The following is a 23,605-nucleotide window of genomic DNA, read 5'->3' as shown; positions in this document are numbered from 1 at the left end:
ACATCCAGAGAGGAACATTTAACAGCGACTACCTAATAAAATTGACATAGTATCTTTTTTATGTTCCTTCTCTGTCAAGCCAGTTTTTTTTTTTTTTTAATTGCAGTATCCTGTGTTTGTCAAGTATGTAAATATATAATTCATAAATTGTTATGAAAAACAAGATAGCAAATATTTATTTCTTTATTTTAGCAGAAGAAAAAAACCAAGCGGAAAAATTACTGAGAAAAACATTCAGGAGGAACTATTTAAATTAAATGTAGTTTCTCTTTTATGTTTGTTCTCTGTGTTTTCGACATCTTTTAAAATTATATCCTTTAACGCTCAAACATATAAGGTATGTATATCTTATAATTTAATAATTCCAAATGTGAAAACACATGCTTTATGCAGCATCAGTCCATTATTTTTGCAATTTTCTCATATTTTGAATTAAAAAGTTTTCTTGGCTGTTTTTCAGAACAAAAATTAGAAAAAGGAGATGTTTAATTCAAATATTTTGGAACAGTTTGGACTTTTTGGTGAAAAGGTCTTCACGCTAGTTACATCTGCAATTGTGGTTATGGCTGCAATTTTCTTGAGTATTGTATACTCGACTGCAAGTTTACTTGACAATGGAGAAATAAGATGAGACCAAATGAAGGAAATAGTTCATTGCGTCTTTTCCGATATTGGGGTGAAATTGTGCTCTACCGTTTAAAAATAAGATTTGTTCGTTAAACCCATGCATACTACCTTTTTTAGTCTTAATTTCTGTCAATCTTTAAATATTTTCAATTTTACGAGCAAAGCAGCGAGGAACATTAAAACCATTTGAATCAAACACGCTAGCCAGTAGCAGCTCATACACAGGTGGTGATCTCCTCTTATTCGTGAAGCAGGTAAGGTGAGGAAGCTAATAAGTGTGACGTTTTATCTGTTAACTTGGTTTTTCTTCTGTGTGTGGTGATGATGTCACTGTCCACTTAAGTTGCAGACAAGTTTAGTTCCAAATGTCATGTTATTGTAATTGAAATTCTAAATTTTTGCATTAAATTCTAAGTATTTATGTATGCTGTAATATGTAGTAACAAAGTTCCAGATTGCATTGCCAAAATAAGTACTTTTATAAATTGGTTTTCTCCCAGTATTAATCAAAATTAGGGCAACAGGTTCTGCCATGAAAGTTGTGGTTAAAAAGTAGTTGCAGCAAATCAAAACCTGACTAGATAAAATCAAATAAATAATAATAATAAACCTGAATTTTTGACATCTTGAATTAAAATGAAGCTTTTTGCAATCATGAGTGTGCATGTGCTGGTACGTGTGTTTTTGTGTAGGTATGTGTAAAGATATGCGAATGTTTGAAGGCGTGTGTATGTGTAAAGACGTGTGTATGTTTGAAAGCGTGTGTGTAAGATACAGAAGCAACCGCACAGCAGGAGCGGATTCTGGTGGTCAGTGCTGCTGATGGAGACCGTGCTTGCTGGAGAAGCAGGAAGCTGAGCCAGTCAACAGTGGTGCTCCTGAGGCTCCTTTCCAAAAATCAAAGGACTAACATCATTCACTGGTGAAGTGAAAACAAGAAGCAATTCGTGATTGCTGAAAACAAACATAGATGTTTTGTCCCTGTCAAATTTTCATGCATTTGTGATATTTTGTTTGTATGCATTTTTTAAAATGTTAGTCAATAAAAATATTTTACATTAATTTTGATGACATTAAAGCTTTTTTCACTACGTAGAATTTAGTTTTAAAAAGTAGAGATTGCTGTGTGTAACTCATGTAAAGGGGGAAGGAGCATATAAAGGTAGGTCATTTTGCCTAAAAATATCAAAATTTTATTGTAGTTCAGTTTTCAGATTTGAAATTCGACATCTTTTAAGAGATATGAAACAAAATAAATATTTTCATATTTGTCTATTATTTTTTTTTTCTAGATTATACATGCATTAATCACAATGCATCATAATATTTTAGTGTGATAGTTAATTTTTTTTGAACACTTATCAAATAAAGTAAACTTTATTAAGTATTATGCATTGTGTGAAATCCTTTTACTTATAAATTATATTTGAGCCACGAGTTTCTAATAATATATTATTGGATGTATAAGTTCAAATTGGTTGCAAATAAAGTGAATTACTAGCTGAATAAAAATATTTTTTTGTGTGTGTATGGGTGAGGGGGGGGGGGGAGGTTGCATATTTATTAGTAAAGCTACTTTAAATTACCAAGTATAATTTAAAAGATTTAATCAAATACAATTAATGACATAAGGTTTATAAAATATATAAAATTGCAGTAAGGAGGCTATTGCTTAGAGTTAGCAATTATGATTTTATCAAAATAAAGTAAAATATAAGTACACATTTTAAATTTGACATTAGTCAAAAAAATTGATGTAGTTATTTTTATTTTTTGATCAAACTACTATAAAGTGTATTAAACCTATAGCATTTAATATCTGAGTAAATATAGGTTGCATTTTTAATATTAAAAATGTTAAATTTGTCTTAAGTAAATATTTTAAATGAGTAGTAGTGAAAATATATAAATTTTAATAATCTCTGTTTTTTTTAAAATGATTTAGTATTTAAAATTTTAAGGATGCATTTTATGTCCAGATTTATTTTGCTTACAGGCTTAGTACACAAAGTAAACAACATGGATATTCTAGATATCTATAAACTATCTAAATAGCTATCTCCCATGGCTATCTAATGCACGTAATCGACGTAAAACGCATATCTCGTGGATATCTATCGCAAATCCATAACAACCATTGGAGATCATATCATATCCAAGAGAGATCCAAATATCCAGACCTCCCTGGGATGTCTTTTAAGTGCAACCTTTCTGACCTCTGGTGGATATGGACTTGGATATGTAGACCACGCATGGATGTCTAGTGGATTTGGTGATGTCTGCTTGCTTTATCCAATGGATATCTTAAAGATGATTTTTGGATTTGGTTGGTTGTCTGGGCCTTATGCATAATTTTAAGGAGGGGGGGGGGGGCTCAGATATTTTCTTCATGGTTTAGCAGGATTTTTCCCCATAGAAACCGATTTCAATGCAGATTAGACTTATTGAAGTGTGACACTTTTAACAAATTATTCATTGATGGCTAGAGAAGAAATGTTTTTACATTTTTGCAAAGAAAAAAAAATGCTAAAAGCAAGGAAATTCCAATATCTAGGGGGGGGGGGGGGGGCTTGAGCCCCCACTTGCCCTCCTATATGGGCGTCCTTGACGGGGGATCCTGGAGTGTAGGCTAGTGTTATTTAACATGTTGACTACGGAGGTATTGCTATTTCTGCTACTTTAATCTACTATTAACCTATTACCAAGTATTTGCTAAAGAAAAAAAGAAACACTTCCATTACATTTCATTCCCCCTCCCCCGAAATTTTAAACTTTTTTAATTCGATCCTATATTAACAAGTTTATTCATTCAAAAAACTTTATTCATTCAAAAAACGTATTGCTAGCTTTATATCCTTGAAATAAAAATCAACAAAACTTATGGACTAACATTTGGCACAGGGGTGCTAAAATCAGATGTTCCGGTCAGCCGAACGCGGAGCTCCTAGTGTTTAGATTCCAAGCACGCTTAGAATCTAAACTCGTTTTCAATTGTACTCGTTTTATCTACACACTGAAGAAAGGGGCATGCTTGGGACAAACTTGGTCACTAGGTGGCGCAACATGTACAATTGGTATTCTTTACTTCCGGTTATTCCGTTAACGTGCTTGAGCGTAAGCGAGGAAGAAATCTAATTTTTTCCAGTGTTAAATACGCGATTTTCCGTACGCGAGGAAGCTAAATCAATTTTGAATTTAGTGTATAAAAAATAAAAAGACTGCTCTGTTTCAATTTTGAGAGAAAAACTAAAAGTTATGGACGTTAAAACAGAGGTCTAAAGCTGAATTAAGTACCAGGAAGTATGGATAGTATTTAAATGATGGTATCAATTAAAAAAAGATGATCTTTCACTAATTCTGCTGATAACATAAAATTTTAGCTAAATATTTTCTCATTTAGCTAAATATTTTTATTTATATTTTAGCTAAATATTTTCTCACATTTTAGCTAAATATTTTCTCATTGTAAAGAACAACTATTTAGTAATTATTTATTTGAAAAAATATTTATATCTTTATTTCGACGTTCAAAACTGCAATCACTAGAATAAATTTTTATATGCTGCTGTCTAATTCTTTTGCAGAATGTACGTTTCTCTAGTTGACGGTCAAAATGTAATGTGTAAAAAAACCTGAAACGTTACCGTTCTCGTATTTTTCAAAAATTTCATTTCTTTTCTTTCTTTTTTTTACATTCACACATCGAACTACATAACTTCCTAACAATTAATCGTTTTTATCCAAATTATAATTCTATTCTCCCATGAAATATGCAAAATTTGACAATAGAAGATAGAATGACAGTTTTATTGTTATATCAGATTGAAAAAGAATTAGATATGAAAGCTATGTTAGATTTTAATACCTTATCAAAGACTCTTGTTTTTACTTTTAAAATTTGACAAAAAATAAATTATTCAAAGCAGGTATGCTGAAGAATATCAAGCAAAGGGGTAGCTCTACCGAAGCACATTCAAATTAAATACAAAGGTCACGTGCTTTAAAGAAAAAACGTATTAATGACAGTAGCTAAGTATAATAACATTGCAACCATTTTATAAGGATAAATTTCATATATTTTAGTTAAAACACAAAATATATTTAAAGGTTATGCAAACACTTATACAGACGTGAAATATGTACCAGAAGTATACTAACAATATAATACATAAATAATTTTATGCACTGTAGCAGACATAAATTACTTTTTTTTTGGGGGGGGGGGGTCTAACAGGCCTCACATGCAAAGAAAAAAAAACTACCGTACTGGTATTGGCCATGTATGCTAAGATGAAAAGCTCTGTATTGTTGACCCTCAAATTCACAACTCGGTGTGCAACTAATATTATGTATTTAATTTTTTTTAAGTTCGGTGGAAAAGAATTTTTAGCACCCGCTCCCAAAGATGGCTAATTTATTCATTAATTTATAACTAAGACTATAAACTAAAGACAGACAAAAAGTAGTTTTAACTGCTAAAAATTTATTGGTATTATTATGCATATGATTCTGATTTCAGATGATTAAGAAAAAGAACTTAATATGTACGTAACTAAAATAGAACATTTTCAAATACTAATATAAATGCTAAATACTTTCTTTAAAGTTTAAATTTCAAATTAAGTAATACAAATATTCAGATATTAATTCAAAATATTGATAAAAACAACTAGGCAAGACACCTTTATCTTCAAACTAAATAATGCAAATGAAAAAAAAATAAAATAACATAATAATAATAATAATACATTATTAAGATTTCAAACATATGTACACTTCTGTCCGTAAGGTGTGGTATAAATGGTATTGCTATTCATTTCATCTGCATGCTATATAAAACAATAATATTTCTTTCCAATCCTAAGAATTTCGATTTACATTCAGTAGAAAACTATAAAACGATATGGACCTTGTAAGAAATATGCCCTTACATACCCCCCGATTATTAATAATATGCCCATCATATTATTAATAATCAGTTTTTATTTTTGTTCGATGCATTTTTTTTTTCTTAAAATGTCAAACATCGAAAAAGCATGAAATGCAAAACATCGATGTTAATCTTTTCGAACCTGAATTTTTAACTTACTTCACCTCTAACAGCAAAAAAAAAAAAAAAAAAAAAAAAAAAAAAAAAAAAAAAAAAAAACATTAGGTATAAAATAATTAAGTTTCCTAATATGTATGCATATTTATCTGTACATAGAAAAATGCACATTTCTTCCAGAGTAGAAATTCTTATGCTATTCCTTATTTGTTTGTTAATAAGCGATTCACGCTCAAAGCTTATTGTACTTAGTGATACTTTCAGCTATTTCAATCGGAATTGCGACAGGAAGGGTATTACGTCTATGGTAAAAATATATTGATGTTTTGAGAAAACATTCACATAACTCTTTTTGCGAAAAAACAAATCTCGTCGGAAAAAAAAAAAAAAAAAAAAAAGAGCATCGTAACATTGAAGACGCAGCGAAACTCCTCACAGCTTCTATGGCAAGACGAGCCGGCGGAATAGCCGGAAGTAATTCATACCAACATCCGCCCGTGCGCGCTAGGAACTATGGGAGTTTTAGCATGCCCCAATGAAAGGCCGAGTTGACCGTGCTCAACCTTGGCATAGAATCCGGGTCTGCGGCGTAGCGAAACGAGCAGGGCACTCTTATTCAAGTCATCCTAGTTTATTCCATAAAATAATACAAAAAAAAAACAAAAAAAAACCGAAACCTTGTCAAAAAGGTGTCATTTAAAGGTGTTAGGATGCCTGAGCACAAATGCACTAAACTTCAATGTAATGTATATTTTTTGTTTTAATCCATACTTCTGTTTCCTCTTATTCCTCATTAGAAATAATTTGGATTTTGTATAACAATATTGCCCCCCCCCCCCCATCATGCTCTTCCATTTTCATTGTTTTTTTTTCAGCCGTTTTATTTCACGGACTCTTAAAACCTATTGTTCCCCATAAACTTAGCTATTAAAATATCCCATTTAGCTATTAAATTTTATTTAATAGCTAAATGGGCTATAAGTATAGCCCATATAAAAAATAGCTATTAAATTTTATTTAATAGCTAAAATAAAAATGTAATGGTTGAGTAACTTGATAAACTTATTTTGACAATCGCCACCCCCTATTTTAAACTTTAATAACAAGAAATTAACAAGAAATAACCAATGTTTTTTAGTACAAATAAACATATTTTTACCGGATGTCTTTACATTCAAAAGTTCACAACTTTGAATTGAAAAGGGGGTTCCTGGAAATCCCGAAACACGTGTATTCAACAATCTATTTATTTGTGTTAATAAACGTTAGATTTCCTGTTATTTCTCGGCTCAAAGGAATTAAATTATTTTTTAACAAAAAAAAAATCGTACTTTTTAGCCATTCTTTTTTCGTATACCGTTTTATTTTACAGAAACTTAAAACCATGTTTTTCCCCCACAAAATGTTTTCCTCAAATAGCTAAAATAAAACATGTTTTAGTAAATAACTTGAAAAACTAATCTTGATACTTCCTCCCCCTCCCATTTTTCGGATAAAATAATCATATCTTTTAGAACGCCAAATTTATATCTTAAAAACAAATAATATTTTAGTTAAATATGAAGTAAAACCGTTATTGCTTTAAAAAATAAACTCCCTTTCTGTTTTATAACAATAACAAAGAGGAAATAAAGATAAAAGAGAGAAATAAATAAATAAAAAAATAAGATCGAAAAGCGAAAAGAAAAAAATATCAAGCGCGAAAATCAACTAGCAAAAGAAACGATGTGACGTCAGAAGGTTACGTAGCTCCACCCATTCTTGTGACGTCAGAGGTAGACCGTTGCAGATTTATCAGAACGTTACAGGAAAGCTTACTTTGTGTTAGTTTAAATTCAGTAGTTGTGTTTTCAAGTAAAAACATTAGAAAATGCCAGTTTCTTCAAACTTGAACGTTAATTAAAAGTTAACTCCAACGCGGTGTGTATCTGTAACGTGCCATTGTCATATGATGTATTGTTTTAGACTGAGTGGGAGGATTTATACCATAAAAAGGTAAGTTCTTTATTTTAGAATTCAAAAAAAAAAAAAAAAAAACCTCTCACTTCCGAAATTCTTTGTTTTTACAAATCTTTGAGGGGTTCTTGTAGTTTTTAACTTTATTTTTACTGTATGTAAATTAATTTTACAAAAATAGTACGGTTATTTTGTTCTATTAGACATTCTATTAACGTGCCTGCTTTAGGTAATGAATTTCTGAAAATAAGTTGACTCCAGCATTTTATAAAAATACTAGCAAAAATACCCGGCGTTGCCTGGGTCAGTAATAATTATGAGAAAAAATCGTTACTTGCTTTTGCTTTCTGGTTTAAGTGAAAGAATTTAAAACACATCGTTTTGACGTGATTAAAAATCGAGTTTCTTCCTTACCCATAAAAGTAAAATAGCAATTATATAAAGAACAAAATAGTATTGATTTAGAAACGAAAGCACTATATTTAAGCATATACAAATTTCCAAAACATGAAATTATTCTTCTCATGTTTAAAAAGATTAATCTGTTGATACTTTTTTTTTTTGAACATGGAGTCTAAAACCTTCTCTGTATTGCTATTGAAGTTGCTCGTAATCCCCTTATACTTGCTTTGGTTATTTTCGGAAATTTCAATCATTGTGGCAGGCACGTAGCTAGAACTTTGTTAAGGGGGGGGGGTCCAAGGTTGAGCGAGCTTCAAAAGAGGAAGCATGCTAAAGCAAAATTAGTAGCTCATATTCACGTTAAAAAAATAAATCCAATTAAAACTAATTATTAAAATATGATAATTAACTAAAATTAATTAAATAATTGAAATTGATGGAGCAATTGTTAAAATTAGTAAACAAAAATTTTACATTAAGTGGCAAAGAAATTATTGACAGTTTATAAAATTAACGTTAAACTAAAAGTTATCCCATACTAAGTTTCCAAACATGGATAGAAAAATTCCATCACATAAGCTTCCTCTGTTCTGATGCTTTGAAAATGAGGGATAGTATAATAATTCCTATTAATAAAAAAGTCACAATAAAAAAAAATCGGAAAACGAAAACTGTTCTAGGGATTACTTGGAAAATGCAGGTGATAATTTAATAAAATATTAAAGCTTTGTAATATATTTCAACAAAATATGTACAAGTCATTTTATTTGAAAAAATAAAGAAATCTATATCTATCGCGTCGAATGTATAACTGTATGAATGCTAAATAACGTAATTCCGCCACCCTGCCCGATTTGATCAAGATTTCTGGCAAAATTCAACCACCCTCTCGACGAAAATATTAGCAAGGTTTCATTTAAAAAGCTTGAACTAGTTCTTTATTTATCTACGTTTATAACATTCTTTTGATAATACGAAATTGAATGAAATTTCTAATTTTATCCGTTTTCTAATTATCATTTCTAACCATCATTTAAAATCTTGAACAAACAATTGTATCTCTTTGATGGACGGAGACTTCCTTTGTTAGAATCATTTTTTTTTAAAAAGGCGTATTGCCGTTTCTTTTTTTTTTTAATCGTTATTATTATTTTTTTTTTTTTTTTTGCAACGAATTGGTAAAATAAGCTATCTTAGGATCCGCTATGGTATTATTTTTTCTAATGGGGCTTCGTTAAGAGGCTTTAGCCTTTTCGGACCTAGTGCGAACCACCGATGTGGCATCTAGTCTTTCAAATGCTACCATTAAGGCGCAGATGTGACTGGCACAAGAAATTTTGATGCCGAGTTTCCACCAGATGGAGACACTTGAGCTCTCTTCGATGCGAAACTGCACTAGGGGTTCAATTTTGTCAAGCCAAACGACTACCTGAGAGATCTTTTACCTATCGAGTAATGGAATGTATAATGAATGAAACTGAGCATCTGTGTATTTTTATTTTAACAACATTTTGGAAAAAATGCAAATGATTGCTTTTTATAAATGTTTTTTATAAGGTCATGAATGATTTGAACATTATTGGCGATTTTCCTCTGATGTTTTCAATTTGATGCTTCATTTAAAAGATCAAGAGGAGGCATCGCACCCACCTATCTCACCACCAAACACGAGTTCTGTTTATTCTGCTGATACAAAACAACTTCTGTACTTCAGTCTTTTTCAAATTAAAAATATAATTGTAAACAACTACAGGGAAAATGGCAATATGCTCTATTACGAATTATCGTGACAATATTTGATTATAACCTGGTTACTTTACTGTCTTTATTAGCAGTAAGCAAGTGTCAGACTCGAAAATTTCATAATTTGGAGTCAAACGTCAAATTTTGATCATCAAGGTAATCTTCGTCCCGTTTGAGATTGCGATAATACCGTAGCATCAACTTAGATACATTTTCAACTATATGCAATGAATAAAGCTAGCCAATTTTTGGAATCAAAACTTATAAGTTTCTTATAGCCTCTGTTTGTAAATTTTTTGCTCCTCAGTCATCTGATGTTCCAAAGTCTAAAGACAATCTTTTGTAAAAAATTCTTAGAATGATTGTGGTTAAAAATCCAGTAATGATTTAAATCTACCTTCCAAAATTCAAATAACAATAATAACACTTCTGATTCTCTCATTTTCAAATTGGTATAACTTCCATTTTAGAAGCAATTTTGTAATCATCCTGTATTCTCGAAAGCATATCATATTTTATAACGTAGGTATTGACTTTTTTTCTTTCTTTTATGTCATGTTAGTAAAACATATTCTATTGCAAGAAATAGCAAAAAATTTTAACTTGAAGAAATTAAGAGTTAAAAAGAAATCTAATATAGAAGTGAAAAACACAAGAAAATTTACCTCGCATTCACCTTTTTTTAATTATTTGCTTGTAACTCAGTAAATAGCAGAAATTTTCACCAATTTATAGTTAAATGCACATGTCCGTTTTTTGTTACATTTAATGCTACCATCGCAATTTACTAATGATGGATGCATAGATGCTTAGTAAATAAATCCTCAGTACAATGGCGGTAAATAACGATTAGATAATTTATTCCAATGAAGCAAATACAAATATGCTTCTCTTGAAAAACGGAACAACATCGAAGAAAGATTTTTTTCTTCAGTTAAAAATGACTAACCGCTCTTCTCTTGGGACCATAGACTCACAATTCAGTAAGATTTAAAAGTACGAATTTCAAATAACTACTTTTAAATTACATGTGTTTATATGGCCGAACTTGCAATTTCATAAACTGATCACAGTAAAATATTAGAGTAATTTTCAGTTTCATTCTTCGCTTTATAAAATTTTGATACAGCGAAAAGTAATTTCGTTGCAACAACTTCAAATTTTATTTATTCACTTATTTTACCTTCAAACAAAAATACTTTTTGGACATTTAATATGTTTCACGGTCATGTTTAAATATTGAGTGGAAAAACATCCGTAAAAATCTAGTTTGTGCTAAAGATAAGACACAAATGTTCAAAAAAAAAAAAAAAAAAAGAATTTTTCAGGATTACAGTTTAAAAGTTGTAAGCTTTCGGGGAGATAATTAATCTATTATTGTTAAAAATAAACTAAAAGTTTAAATAGGATTATTAATCAAAATATAAAATAAATCTGAAATGAATCATACCAAAAATATAAAAAACAAAAATTAGTTAATTAATAATTAATGTTTATTTTTTTTCTCATCCTCAGACACGCGAAATGTGTAGAATTTCTTTTTCGTTGCTGTCTGAACTTAGTTTTTAAATGGGGAAAACAAATTAACACATAAAATTGCTCGTATTATTAAGAAAACTTTAAAAGGAAACACTACAACTTACCTAGTTTGCGTAAACTTAATTTTCTTCTGATTACAATTTCGTTCAAGATATGTTTCCTGTAAGTGTGTGGTAGAAAGATACTGTGTGTTAAAACAGAAAATAATAGGAATTTCAATTACTGATTCACCAGGGATGCACCTCACTCTGGCTGTCCTTCGTGCAGCATGTGTCTAGGAAATCAATTCCAAACGGGAAAGGAGTCGAAACAAAAAAAAAAAAAAGAAAGAAAGAAAACCACCCCAAAGAGACTGGGGAATGTTTGTTGACAATTACTTTGCCGATGGCAATCTGGTGGACTGAGGGAAAGGGGCCGAATTTCAAGGTCACAACCATGCTGGGTTGAAAGAATACGGAAATTCTTCGTTTTCGGACGCAGTACGCAACACAGTAAAAGACAGGCGGCAACTGGGAAACTGCAGTTATTGCACGAGGTTCTCGTGTTCTGAATTGACTCGGATGCGGGAAAACTGCTGATTAATGGGAATATTTAAGGGGAAAATACCGGGTTTCATAAAATTTCTCTCTTTGGAAAATTTTTGTTGTCGTGAGGTGCAACAACCGAGAAAAAGCAGACAATGTTTTTTCGGGAAGGGGGGGGGGGGGGTCCGGACCCCATGGACCCCCCCTCCCTTGGCTACGTCCTTGATTGTGGGCTCTTGGTGCGATTTTACCGAATTTGCGGGAATCGTTTTGGGATACCTTCGATGATGCTCCCTCCTTCTTTCCTTACTTTGTAAAACGATATGATATTAATTTTCGTTACAGAGATATTATCGCTAGGTGCTGAGATACTTTTGGTCACCATAAAATGGCGCTAAAGAGTTTCATCCGAAATGTTTCCAAAATAAGTAGTAAAATTTGGCGATTGTTTGAAATTGTGCAAAAAGGAAAATTAATGGAAAATTTTGTGCTGTTTATGGATTTGCCTAATTTAGTTGCTGGATTATTTAACACAGTAAAAAAAGTTTTTTAAAGATTCTTTGATTGACGATATTTTGTTTACATGGTGAAAGCTGAGAAACATTATGACGTAGTCTTCGGCTTCAAAAACAGCGACGTTGAAAAAAACTGCCAAATGCATCAGCTACGGAAATCTTTCTGCAAAAATTTTGGCAATCTGCTGGTTGATTGGATAATGAGTAAGTGTTCAATCAGCATAAATAATAATAAAAACCATTAATTACATTAAAGTTCCGTTTAAATGGAAAATGATCAGCCAAATCATATATTATTTGCCAATCTTGTGAAAAAATCTTACTTCAAGATTTGACTTGAGAAAAGCCTTGAACAGTCACGAAAAGCAAAGATAGTCAACAATACAACAATTGTCGCTATCGACAGGGAGTTGAGATGATACACTAAATACTGTACTGAGTTTAGGAAAGCCTTCGAACATGGAACTAAAAAGCTCATAACTCGTTTTTTATTCTACTTAGAAATTTCGAATAAGTGCCATCTTCAGCAGAAAAATCAGAGCTTTCGATGGACATATAATGTAAATATGTGCAAGTATTTTTTCATCCCTATATTAGAGAATTTATACGAAAATTGTGTTTCATTGCCCCTCTAAGGGGGTTTTGCCCCCCATAACGGGACGAAAACTACCCTATGTGTTATTCTGATGCATAAGCTATATTATTGTAAAGTTTCATCAAAATCCGTTCAGTAGTTTTTGCGTGAAAGAGTAACAAACATCCATACATCCATACATCCATACAGACAAACTTTCGCATATATAATAGTAGTAAGAAGATAAGGATGCAACTCCTAAGAAAACTATAAATGTCATGCTTGCTCCAGAGAGGCCTTGATTCAAAATTTACATTATGATTACTTTCAATATTGCTGTTGTTAGGCAACGAATTTTCCCAACAATGGATTTTATATTTAATCATTCAATGGGGAAAATTTGCTGTTTTCCACCATAACTTTTGAAATCTAAGTTTTAAGGAACAAATTATAGCCTAAGTTGTTCCCCGATTATGTAGCTATCTATGGCGAAAAAATGATTGAAATCCGTCCAGTAGTTTTGACGTTTACCCCGGACATCCGGACAGAGCTTAGACCTTTATGTATAAAGATAAGGATGCAACTCCTAAGAAAGCTATAAATGTCATGCTTGCTCCAGAGAAGCCTTGATTCAAAATTTACATTATGATTACTTTTAATATTGCTGTTGTTAGGCAACGAATTTTCCCAACAATGGATTTTATATTTAACTAGCAAAAATACCCGGCGTTGCCTGGGTTAGTAATAATTATGAGAAACAATCGTTACTTGCATTTGTTTTCTGTTTTAAGTGAAAGAACTTAAAACACACTTTTTTGACGTGATTTAAAATCCAGCTTCTTCCTTACTCATAAAACTAAAGTAGCAGTAAGTAAAAAGAGCAAAATAGTATTTATTTAGAAACGAAATTTACGAAAGCTTATACAAATTTGAAGAATTTCCGAAATATGAAATTAAACTTCACATGTTTAAAAAGATTTATCAGTTAATACTTTTTTTTTTTTTTACATGGAGTCTTACCTTCTCTGTATGACTATTGAAGAACGAACTGTTTAAAAAAATGTAGCCGCGCGTCCGTTATCCCCTTAAACTTGCTTTAGTTAGTTTGGAAAATTTTAATTATTGTGGGTTCTTGGTGCGATTTAAAATGTTACCGAATTTGCGGGAATCGTTTTGGGATACCTTGGATAATGCTCCCCCTCCTTACTTTGTAAAACGGCATGTTACTAATTTTTGTTAAAGAGATATTGTCGCCATATGCTAAAATACTTTTGGTCACCATAAAATGGCGCTAAACAATTTCATCCGAAATGTTTCCAAAATAAGTGGTAAAATTTGGCGATGGTTTGAATTTGTGCACCAAGTCGCATTAATGGAAGTTTTTGTGCTGTTTATGGATTTGCCGAATTTAGTTGCTGGATTATTTTACAGTAAAATTTTTTTTAAAGATTCTTTGTTGACGATATTTTGTTTACACGGTGAAAGCTGACAAACATTATTACGTAGTCTTTGACTTCAAAAACCGCGACAGTTGAAAAAATTGCCAAATGCATCCGCTACTGAAATCTTTTTGCATAAATTTTGGCGAGGTTTCTGCTGTTAGATTGGATGATAATGATTAAAAAATCCAATCAGCACAAATAATTTTAAAAAACCCATTAATTACACTACAGCTCCATTTAAATGGAAAATAATCAACCAAATCTAGTTATTATTAGCCAATCTTGGGGGTAAAAACGTTACTTTAAGATTTGACTTGAGAAAAGCCTCAAACAGTCAGACGAAACACAAAAACATTCAACAATTCTAACTATGAACTGGGAGTTGAGATGATACACTAAATAATGAATTATGGGTTGAGGAAAGCCTTCGAACATGGAACAAAAAAAGCTCATAACTCGTTTTTCATGCAACTTAGAACTTTCTAACAGATGCCATCTTCAGCAGAAAAATAAGCGCTTTCGATGGACACATAATTTTAATATGTGCATGTATTTTTTTACCGTCATTTTGGGGCATTTATGCGAAAATTTGGACAAATTAGAATAAAAAAGGAACTATCAATCGGATGTTTTTCGAACTGGTCTACAAACCTCCCCAGTACCAAAAAGAACAAACGGTGAAAGTTTCAGCCAAATCTGCCGGGTAGTTTCTGAGATCTTAGGGAACAAATTTACCAAACTCCATTTTTATATATATAGATCATTCAATGGGGAAATTACAGAAATTTGCTGTTTTCCACCATAACTTTTGAAATCTAAGTTTTTAAGGAACAAATTATAACCTAAGTTGTTCCCCGATTATGTAGCTATCTATGGCGAAAAAATGGTTGAAATCCGTCCAGTAGTTTTGACGTTTACCCCGGACATCCGGACAGAGCTTAGACCTTTATGTATAAAGATAAGGATGCAACTCCTAAGAAAGCTATAAATGTCATGCTTGCTCCAGAGAAGCCTTGATTCAAAATTTACATTATGATTACTTTTAATATTGCTGTTGTTACGCAACGAATTTTCCCAACAATGGATTTTATTTAATCATTCAATGGGGAAATGACAGAAATTTGCTGTTTTCCACCATAACTTTTGAAATCTAAGTTTTTAAGGAACAAATTATAGCCTAAGTTGTTCCCCGATTATGTAGCTATCTATGGCGAAAAAATGGTTGAAATCCGTCCAGTAGTTTTGACGTTTACCCCGGACATACGGACAGAGCTTAGACCTTTATGTATAAAGATAAAAGTGTTATTTTATGTAAAATATAATAGGTATTTTGAAAGCATGTCTGGATTCGCAACTCCAATGAACTATAGGGGGCACTGAAGTCACTGTCTAATGGCGGAATTGAAAACTAAAACAAACGCACATGGTAACGAAGAAAATGCTAAAAGTGTTGTGATTTTTGTTCGTACGTATGATTGTTTCGCTTTATTCTTTTTAAATTAATTTTCAAAGTCTTGTTGATATTCTGACCCACGTAGAAAGAAATGAGAATTCAAAAAGCATTACTAAACGTCAAACATTAATGCAAAGTACGTAGTTCGTAGTTCTAAGCAGCCATTTTCACGATGTTGAATTCGATATTTATCAATTCTTGATAAAACTAAAAAATAATTGTGGCCTGACAAGAATAACAATTAATGCTAGAAAATTTAATATGACATTACAAATTATTACCAAAAGAAGATGATACTTCTTTGCTTTGCTTTGGCTAGCGTTTGTTTTCCATTTGTAGCTGAGTTATTTCTCTTGAATTCCCGAATCGGTTAATTTAAAAATTTTCTGTTTCGATTTTTCTAATTTCTGAGTTACGATTTAATTGTGTCATGTTATACAAATCATCAACAAAATTCTCACGGATATATGGTGGTAGTTTTCTTTTCAGTTGATTGACAATTATTTCTTTTTACTTATCGAATTCTGTAATCTTACTACCATTTTATACCACTCATGATAAAAATTGAAAATGGTTTAACTAAAAACGCGAAATCTCGCCAAGGCTACTTTGCTCGCACAATGCCAAAATTATAACCCTAAACAAATTTGGCGATACCTTTCAGCTGAGAATAAAAGGAATAAAGTAAATTCTTTCTCGGTTATTCATTTTGTTCTACGATAATATATTCAAGAAAATATTTTGCATACTGTCCATTCCAACTAAATGCTGCTGTAAAATATGGTAAGTTTAATTAATTTAAGATTAAAAAAACTCCCATATTCTTACAAATTCATACAAAACAATAAAATTTTTTACCTTGTATAACGTTATCCAAGTTTGTTAATCCAGAATTTTCGCTTTCACCTATTATTAAGGAAATAATGAAAACTAACATTATTTTGAGGAGCTCGAGAATACTACTAAGGGACGAATTAATTTCTGTAGCTGAAAGCAAACTAAGACACATCGATTGCGTTAATAAATACTCAGAACAAACTGCCTGTGTTTACGTCAACAGACACACATGGAACGCAACGTGGCAAAGTTTTAGTTACATTCGCAGTTCTATAAATCACCGCAAGGTAGCGTATTCGAGCGCTGGAGTTCCGAATAGCAAATAAATGTATGGTATTTTTTGTATTATTTATGTTTAGGCAAGGCTTCACTTGATACGCATCTTATCAAGATAAGACACGCATCGAGTGAAGCCTTGGTTTAGGATGTTCTGTTGAGACCATAGACTAATAATAAGAGTAGACCGAGCTATTCGCAACTCCAACGAACTGTAGGGGGCACTGAAGTCACTGTCTAATGGCGGAATTGAAAACTAAAACAAACGCACATGGTAACGAAGAAAATGCTAAAAGTGTTGTGATTTTTGTTCGTACGTATGACTTTTTCGCTTTATTCTTTTTAAATTAATTTTCAAAGTTTTGTGGATATTCTGGCCCACGTAGAAAGAAATGAGAATTCAAGAAGCATTACTAAACGTCAAAGATTGATGCAAACTACGTAGTTCGTAGTTCTAAGCAGCTATTTCCGTGATGTTGAATTCGATATTTATCAATTCTTGATAAAACTAAATAATAATTGTGGTCTGACAAGAACAACAATTAATGCTAGAAAATTCAATATGACATTACAAATTATTATCGAAAGAAGATGATACTTCTTTGCCTTGCTTGGCTAGCGCTTGTTTTTTTTCCATTTGTAGCTGAGTTATTTCTCTCGAATTCCCGAATCGGTTCATTTAAAAATTTTCTGTTTCGATTTTTCTAATTTCTGAGTTACGATTTAATTGTGTCATGTTATACAAATCATCAACAAAATTCTCACGGATATATGGTGGTAGTTTTCTTTTCAGTTGATTGACCATTATTTCTTTTCACTTATCGAATTCTGTAATCTTACTACCATTTTATTCCACTCATGATAAAAATTAAAAATGGTTTAACTAAAAACGCGAAATCTCGCCAAGGCTACTTTGCTCGCACAATACCAAAATTATAACCCTAAACAAATTTGGCGAAACCTTTCAGCTCAGAATAAAAGGAATAAAGTAAATTCTTTCTAGGTTAAACATTTTTCATTTTGTTCTACGATAATAAATCCAAGAAAATATTTTGCATACTGTCCATTCCAACTAAATGCTGCTGTAAAATATGATTAGTTAAATTAATTTAAGATTAAAAAAAACTCATATTCTTACAAATTCATACAAAACAATAAAAAATTTTACCTGATATAACGTTATCCAATTTTGTTAATCCAGAGTTTTCTTGTTTACGCGTCCACCATTTAATATTTTTTTGAAAGAAATAATTAAAACTAACATTATTTTGAGAAGCTCGAGAATACTCTTAAGGGACGAATTAATTTCTGTAGCTGAAAGCAAACTAAGACACATCGATTGCGTTAATAAATACTCGGAACAAACTGCCTGTGTTTACGTCAACAGACACACATGGAACTAAAACGTGGCAATGTTTAGTTCCATCGGCAGTTTTGTAAATCACCGCAAGGTAGCGTATTCGAGCGCTGGAGTTCCGAATGGCAACCCTTTTGCTGCTCATAAACCAAACCATGTGACTAGTGGATTTCCTAACAACAGCGGGCGTTGATCGCAGTCGAGTGCCAAACTATAGATAATGTTTCCATCTAGCAACCATATGCTGCCAAAGTCTTCGCCAAGCCCTTCCACCAGTCACATGATACATCTATGAACCAATTTTCTTCATCAGCAAGAATGAGAAAGCTCGGTCTACTCTTATTATTAGTCTATGGTTGAGACATTTCTACTTTTCATACGTCGAAATTTGAGTAACTAAGCGCTTTTTTGGCTGAAATAGTTATTGATTTTGGTTGGACAGTATTCATGTGACGTCACTGCGGGTCAAAACCGGCACTGCAGTGCATTGTGGGAACTGTAGCAGACGAAAATCCGGTACTACAGCGTATAATAACACTTGTATTTATACGGCTTATAAACTCTTCTTTATATTAAAAAATGCGAGGTTTTGTAAGTTTTTTAGTAAGAAATGTTGTAAAAGAATGATGAACGATTCATTTAATACGAAATACTCTCTTTATTATCGTATTTTCATGGGTTAAAGCCTTTTTGGTTCCTCATCAGAAACATGGTGAAAACTCGAATTCTCGTTTTACTTTTCTCTTTTCTCGGCATTTTTCATGCAGTCACAAGTCTGTATAAGCCCTAAGCATGTTCATGATACGTATGAAGTCCTGTAACCTTTAAGTAAAACGATTTTTTTTAGCAGTACTAACACTGCATAGCTGATCAAAATACCCGCAGACGGACAGCTGATGGGACCGTTGCCAAACCGTGAATAAGGTCCATTTGAATCGCTTTGCTCTTTTTTAGCAGAATATGAGAAAAGTTTTTGTTCGATGAAATGCATGTTGGAAAATAGCTTTTATTTCTATTGGTACATATTTCATTGGTGAGCTGTTATAGTAATTTGTCAATTTAAGCATTTTAAATACTTTCTAGTCATTGTTCTTTGTGTACAAAAACTTTCTAGTTTCTGGTATTTTTGAAGCGTATATTCGAGATGTTTTTTTGTTGTAGTTTTTTTTTATTTTTATATATATTGTGTTCTGAAGTGCTTTGATCATGTTTTTTTACCTGATTTTTTCCTGTTGGCGCTAAAAAAGCATCGCTAAGAACGATGTATGACATATGTTGTCATACATCGGTTTCTTGGCGACGCTTTCTTGGCGCCAACAGGAAAAAGTCGCCAAGGGTGGGGTATATCACATCAGTTCCATATTTTTAAACTATGCACCTTGTACATACAAAAAAAAAAACACTTTTTTTAATGACCCAATTTTCTCTCCTGAAAAAATCCAAAAAAAGAAAAGGCACCTGAAGCCTGGGGCCACTTCGGACACGCATGGGGCCCTATTGGGAGCAGACAAATCGCGCCTGAAATCCACGACTAATTGTCAATTCCATGAGTTTTAAGCATTTTCCACTCAAAATTATGACTTTCCATTGCAAATCCTCAAAGCGAACAATTTTTTCTATTGGAAAATTTCAAACAAAGGCGCCTGGGGCCCCCTTAGATGCGGCCCTATTGGGAGCAATCCTATTAGAGGACCCTATTGGGAGCAGTCAACCTGCGCCTAAAATCCATGACTAACTGTCGATTCCATGAGTTTTGAGTATTTTCCACTCAAAATTATGACTTTATATTGCAAATCCTCTAAACAAACAATTTTTTCTCCTGGAAAAATTCAAACAAAAGCATCTGAAGCCTCGGGCTGCCTTAGACGTGGCCCTATTGGGAGCAATCCTATTAGGGGTCCGTATTAGGAGCATTCAGCCTGCGCCTAAAATCCATGACTAACTGACAATATCCGTGAGTGTTGAGCATTTTGCACTCAAAATTATCAGTTTTGAGCATTTTGCACTCAAAACTATGACTTTCCATGGCAAACCCCAAAACAAAAAATTTTAGTTTTGAGTATGTCACATTTCGCGGCTCGGAGGCCCCAGCTAGCTCCTAATGCGCCTATGCGGTGATCCGCCAATGAATACGACTCGGCTGTCATTGCAGCCATAATGTCCTTTCTTGTCAAAAATATCGAGCCTATCGCCACTTGAGTTTGGTAAACAGCCAGTAGTCACAAGAATCCATATCAGGAGAGTAAGGAGCCTTTTGAACTGCAGGAGTCTTGCTTTTGCCAAAAACATTGAAATCAAGTGCGAGAAATGTGCTAAAAAATCGTCAATGAAAGCTGTCTGTATCCTCCGAATGGCTTCCGCTTGATTGTCACTCAGTTTCTGGCAAAATTTGATGCCATTGTTCCGTGATTTTTCTTGAAATCAAAAATGTCCAACGAGAGTTCTATACACTAACTCAGTCAAACTCTTTTCAAAGGACTGGAGCTAGAATAACAGGAAAAAAAATCGCACAAAGGTTCAAGGTCAGCTCATGCAAGTGCATTTGATTCATATCCATCAGGTTTTCACAAAAAAAATAATAATAAATAAAATAATTCAATAATAATAATAAAAAAAAAACTAATTTGAATTTTGAAATTTTGAATTCAAATTATGTTTTTCGCAATCACGAGTTTAGACAGGACTCGACTCGTTGGAGTTATTATTTCCAGAAACGGCCCCTGTCCCCTCAAGCTTGCCCCTCCTCTTGGGCGGTACCGTGTGTACAGTTGTGTGTGTGTGTGTAGGCGTGCGTGCATGTGTAGGCTAGGCTTGTGTGTGTGCGTAGACCTGCGTGTATGAACGTAGGTGTGAGTGTATGTGTGTAAAGGCGGGTGTGTGTGTCAGTGCGTATGTGTGTCAGTGTGTATGTGTGCAAAGGCGCGCGTGTGTGTGTGTGTGTGAGTGTGTATGAGCGCGCGTGTGTGAAGGACATGCACGCCACCGGATTCCGGGGGAAAGTGGTCAGGACCAGAGCAGCCGCGCCCGCAGAGGCCGACGGGCGGCGGCGCTGCAGAGGCTCCTGGTCAAAGCTGAAAAAGGAACCACAACATCAAGGACGGTCAAATGAGAACAATAAGCAATCGTGATTGCTCAAAAAAAAAAAAAAAAAAAAAAAAGGTAAATTACTTTTCAATAGACCTTAGCGCTCTATTTGTTCGGCAGATATTTTTAAATCAAATCACACAATCATGGCAAATTCACTAACATTAATCAATTCCCCTCTCTTTCTTTTTCCAAAAATATAGTTCACGCGAGCAAAATCTCCAGTTATAATATGACGGGCGCGAATTTCTCGAACATTTCCATCCTATTCCATTTGTAGAAGAAACAAGAAACTCAATGAGTAAGGTCCGGGAGGGTCATATCTCAATTCGTGATAGCAAAAAACAATTTGAATTCAAGATGTCAAAATTAGAATGGATGCTGGGTGTTAACTTTTTTCCTTTTTTTTTTTTTTTTTTTTTTGAAAATGCTTATGAAAAGACAGACGTTGATTAATAATATATGTATGAACGCGTTGATTATCTGTCTGACCATCAAATATTTTTTAAAACTTTACTCACTTGCCTTTCCGTCAAATCCAGAGCTACGGCAATTTCGTATCGCCTGAGCCGAGTAAGGTAGTTATGTTGTGCGAATTCTTGTTCCAGTTCTTGAACTTGGTATTTGCTAAATGCTGTTCTTTCTTTGCGAGGTTTACTGAGTTCGTCATCATTCTCTGCAGAATCTTCTAAATTGGAAACACAAGATGAAATTAAATTCAAAACCAGTCTTTAAGAGAAGTTTTTAAGTCTAGTATGAGGAGAATTTTTTTATGTATTCTTGGATACAACAAGAAACGAATGAGAATAAATTATGAAAAAAATATCAGCGATAGCAAAAGAGTTCTGCAATCATGCCCTGCAATTAAAGTTTATTTAAAGCTAGAATTTAAGAAATAACAACAAATCAAAAGAAGAACGTCCCCCACCGTGCCCCGCTCTCCACGACTAGCACACACACGCTTTTGCAGTTCTTGTAGATCAACAATCATTTTTTTATTTCTTGATCTTCACAATTATCAGGTATTCCAAAGAAATTTCTTCATCAGTTGGGTTTTTTTTTAAACTGATGCGGTGTAAAACCGGTTTAAATTCATATTGTTATTGTTCAAAGTCTTTCAGAGAAATAGTAAAAAAAGTACGAGTTCATTTTTGTGCACGTCCTTAAATAACGAGCATAAAGTTGTCTGAATTAACATAGGTCTACCTGTGTGTTAATGAACTTTAAAAAAATAGACAACAGTACTTACCTTGAAACTGATTCGAATGGCCAATATTCAATTCATCATCTGTCCTATGATTCGTTGCATCTACCTCAAAATTATTTTGTCCTGTCACTCGCAAGCTGACTGCTGGCGCTTCGATGTCCTTTAATGCATCAATGCAAACTGTTACCCTGTCTGTTGTAAGAAAACTTTGGCTACGGTCGCTATCATCATTCAGCCAATTACTATTTTCTGTAGAAGAGCTGTTGAGGTTAGCATTTTTTCCGGTTAGTTTATGAGTCAAATGCTCCATTTCATTTCGTTGCATTGCCTGACACAAAGATTTCGAATCGACAGTTTCTTTTTCTGTATTTTGCGACTGGAAGTATGGGCATTGCATCTCAGGTGGTTTAGTAGTCCACAAGTTTCGCACATTTGTACTAGTTTGTGGCACAGAAGAGGCTGCGTTCGTTACCGAGGCGTTGATAAGTTTGATATGGTTGTTACGTTTTGCACAATCGTGATCAACTTTGTTTAAAGTGCTTTGAAGATATTCAATGTCCAAAGCCTCTTCAAAACATTCAGGATAAATGTACTGTAATTTCGCTTTCCAATCGCTAATTTTGCTTGTATTGTCACAGAAAAAAGACCTGTTTTCGTTTTTGCAGGCGATTTCCCATCCAGTTCGTAGATAGTCATTTGTCCGTGATTCTACCTGTGATTCAGTTGTAGTGTCAGTGATAAACCAGTCATCAGATGTGGTGGATGATTCTTCCAAATCCATGAAATCGATGAAATCTGGGGAAAAGACCCATTGTCCATTGTGATGTTTTGCAGGATTGGTATCAAACAGCTCTGTTTGATATCGTTGCACTGGAAATGCTGGCGTAGAAAACGCTTCAGAAGTAAAACTTTCATAATTATTGAAATTGTTGGTAATTACGTCATTTTCCATTCTTTATTTGGCCCTAAAATAAAATAAACTAATTAGGATGTTGTATCTCCAAGTACGAGAGAGACATAAG

The 23,605-nt window shown here is 33.0% G+C and overlaps 1 protein-coding gene across 1 annotated transcript in view; it reads right to left on the bottom strand.

Moving 5' to 3' along the window:
• LOC129235145 (homeobox protein SMOX-1-like) overlaps positions 1-23,605 on the bottom strand; it is a 47,962-nt gene that overhangs the window by 8,850 nt on the left and 15,507 nt on the right. Inside the window, exons 2-3 of the mRNA XM_054868836.1 lie at positions 22,626-23,548; positions 21,898-22,064 (exon numbers count right to left, since the gene is read on the bottom strand). Coding sequence (XP_054724811.1) covers positions 21,898-22,064; positions 22,626-23,535 — 1,077 coding nt within the window. The 5' untranslated portion in view covers positions 23,536-23,548. The remainder of the gene's footprint in view (positions 1-21,897; positions 22,065-22,625; positions 23,549-23,605) is intronic.

Source organism: Uloborus diversus, chromosome 2 (genome assembly GCF_026930045.1).
Source record: "Uloborus diversus isolate 005 chromosome 2, Udiv.v.3.1, whole genome shotgun sequence".
Lineage (NCBI taxonomy): Eukaryota > Metazoa > Arthropoda > Arachnida > Araneae > Uloboridae > Uloborus > Uloborus diversus.
Note: the sequence above shows the minus strand (reverse complement) of the source record. Positions and strands in the feature narration are given on the sequence as shown.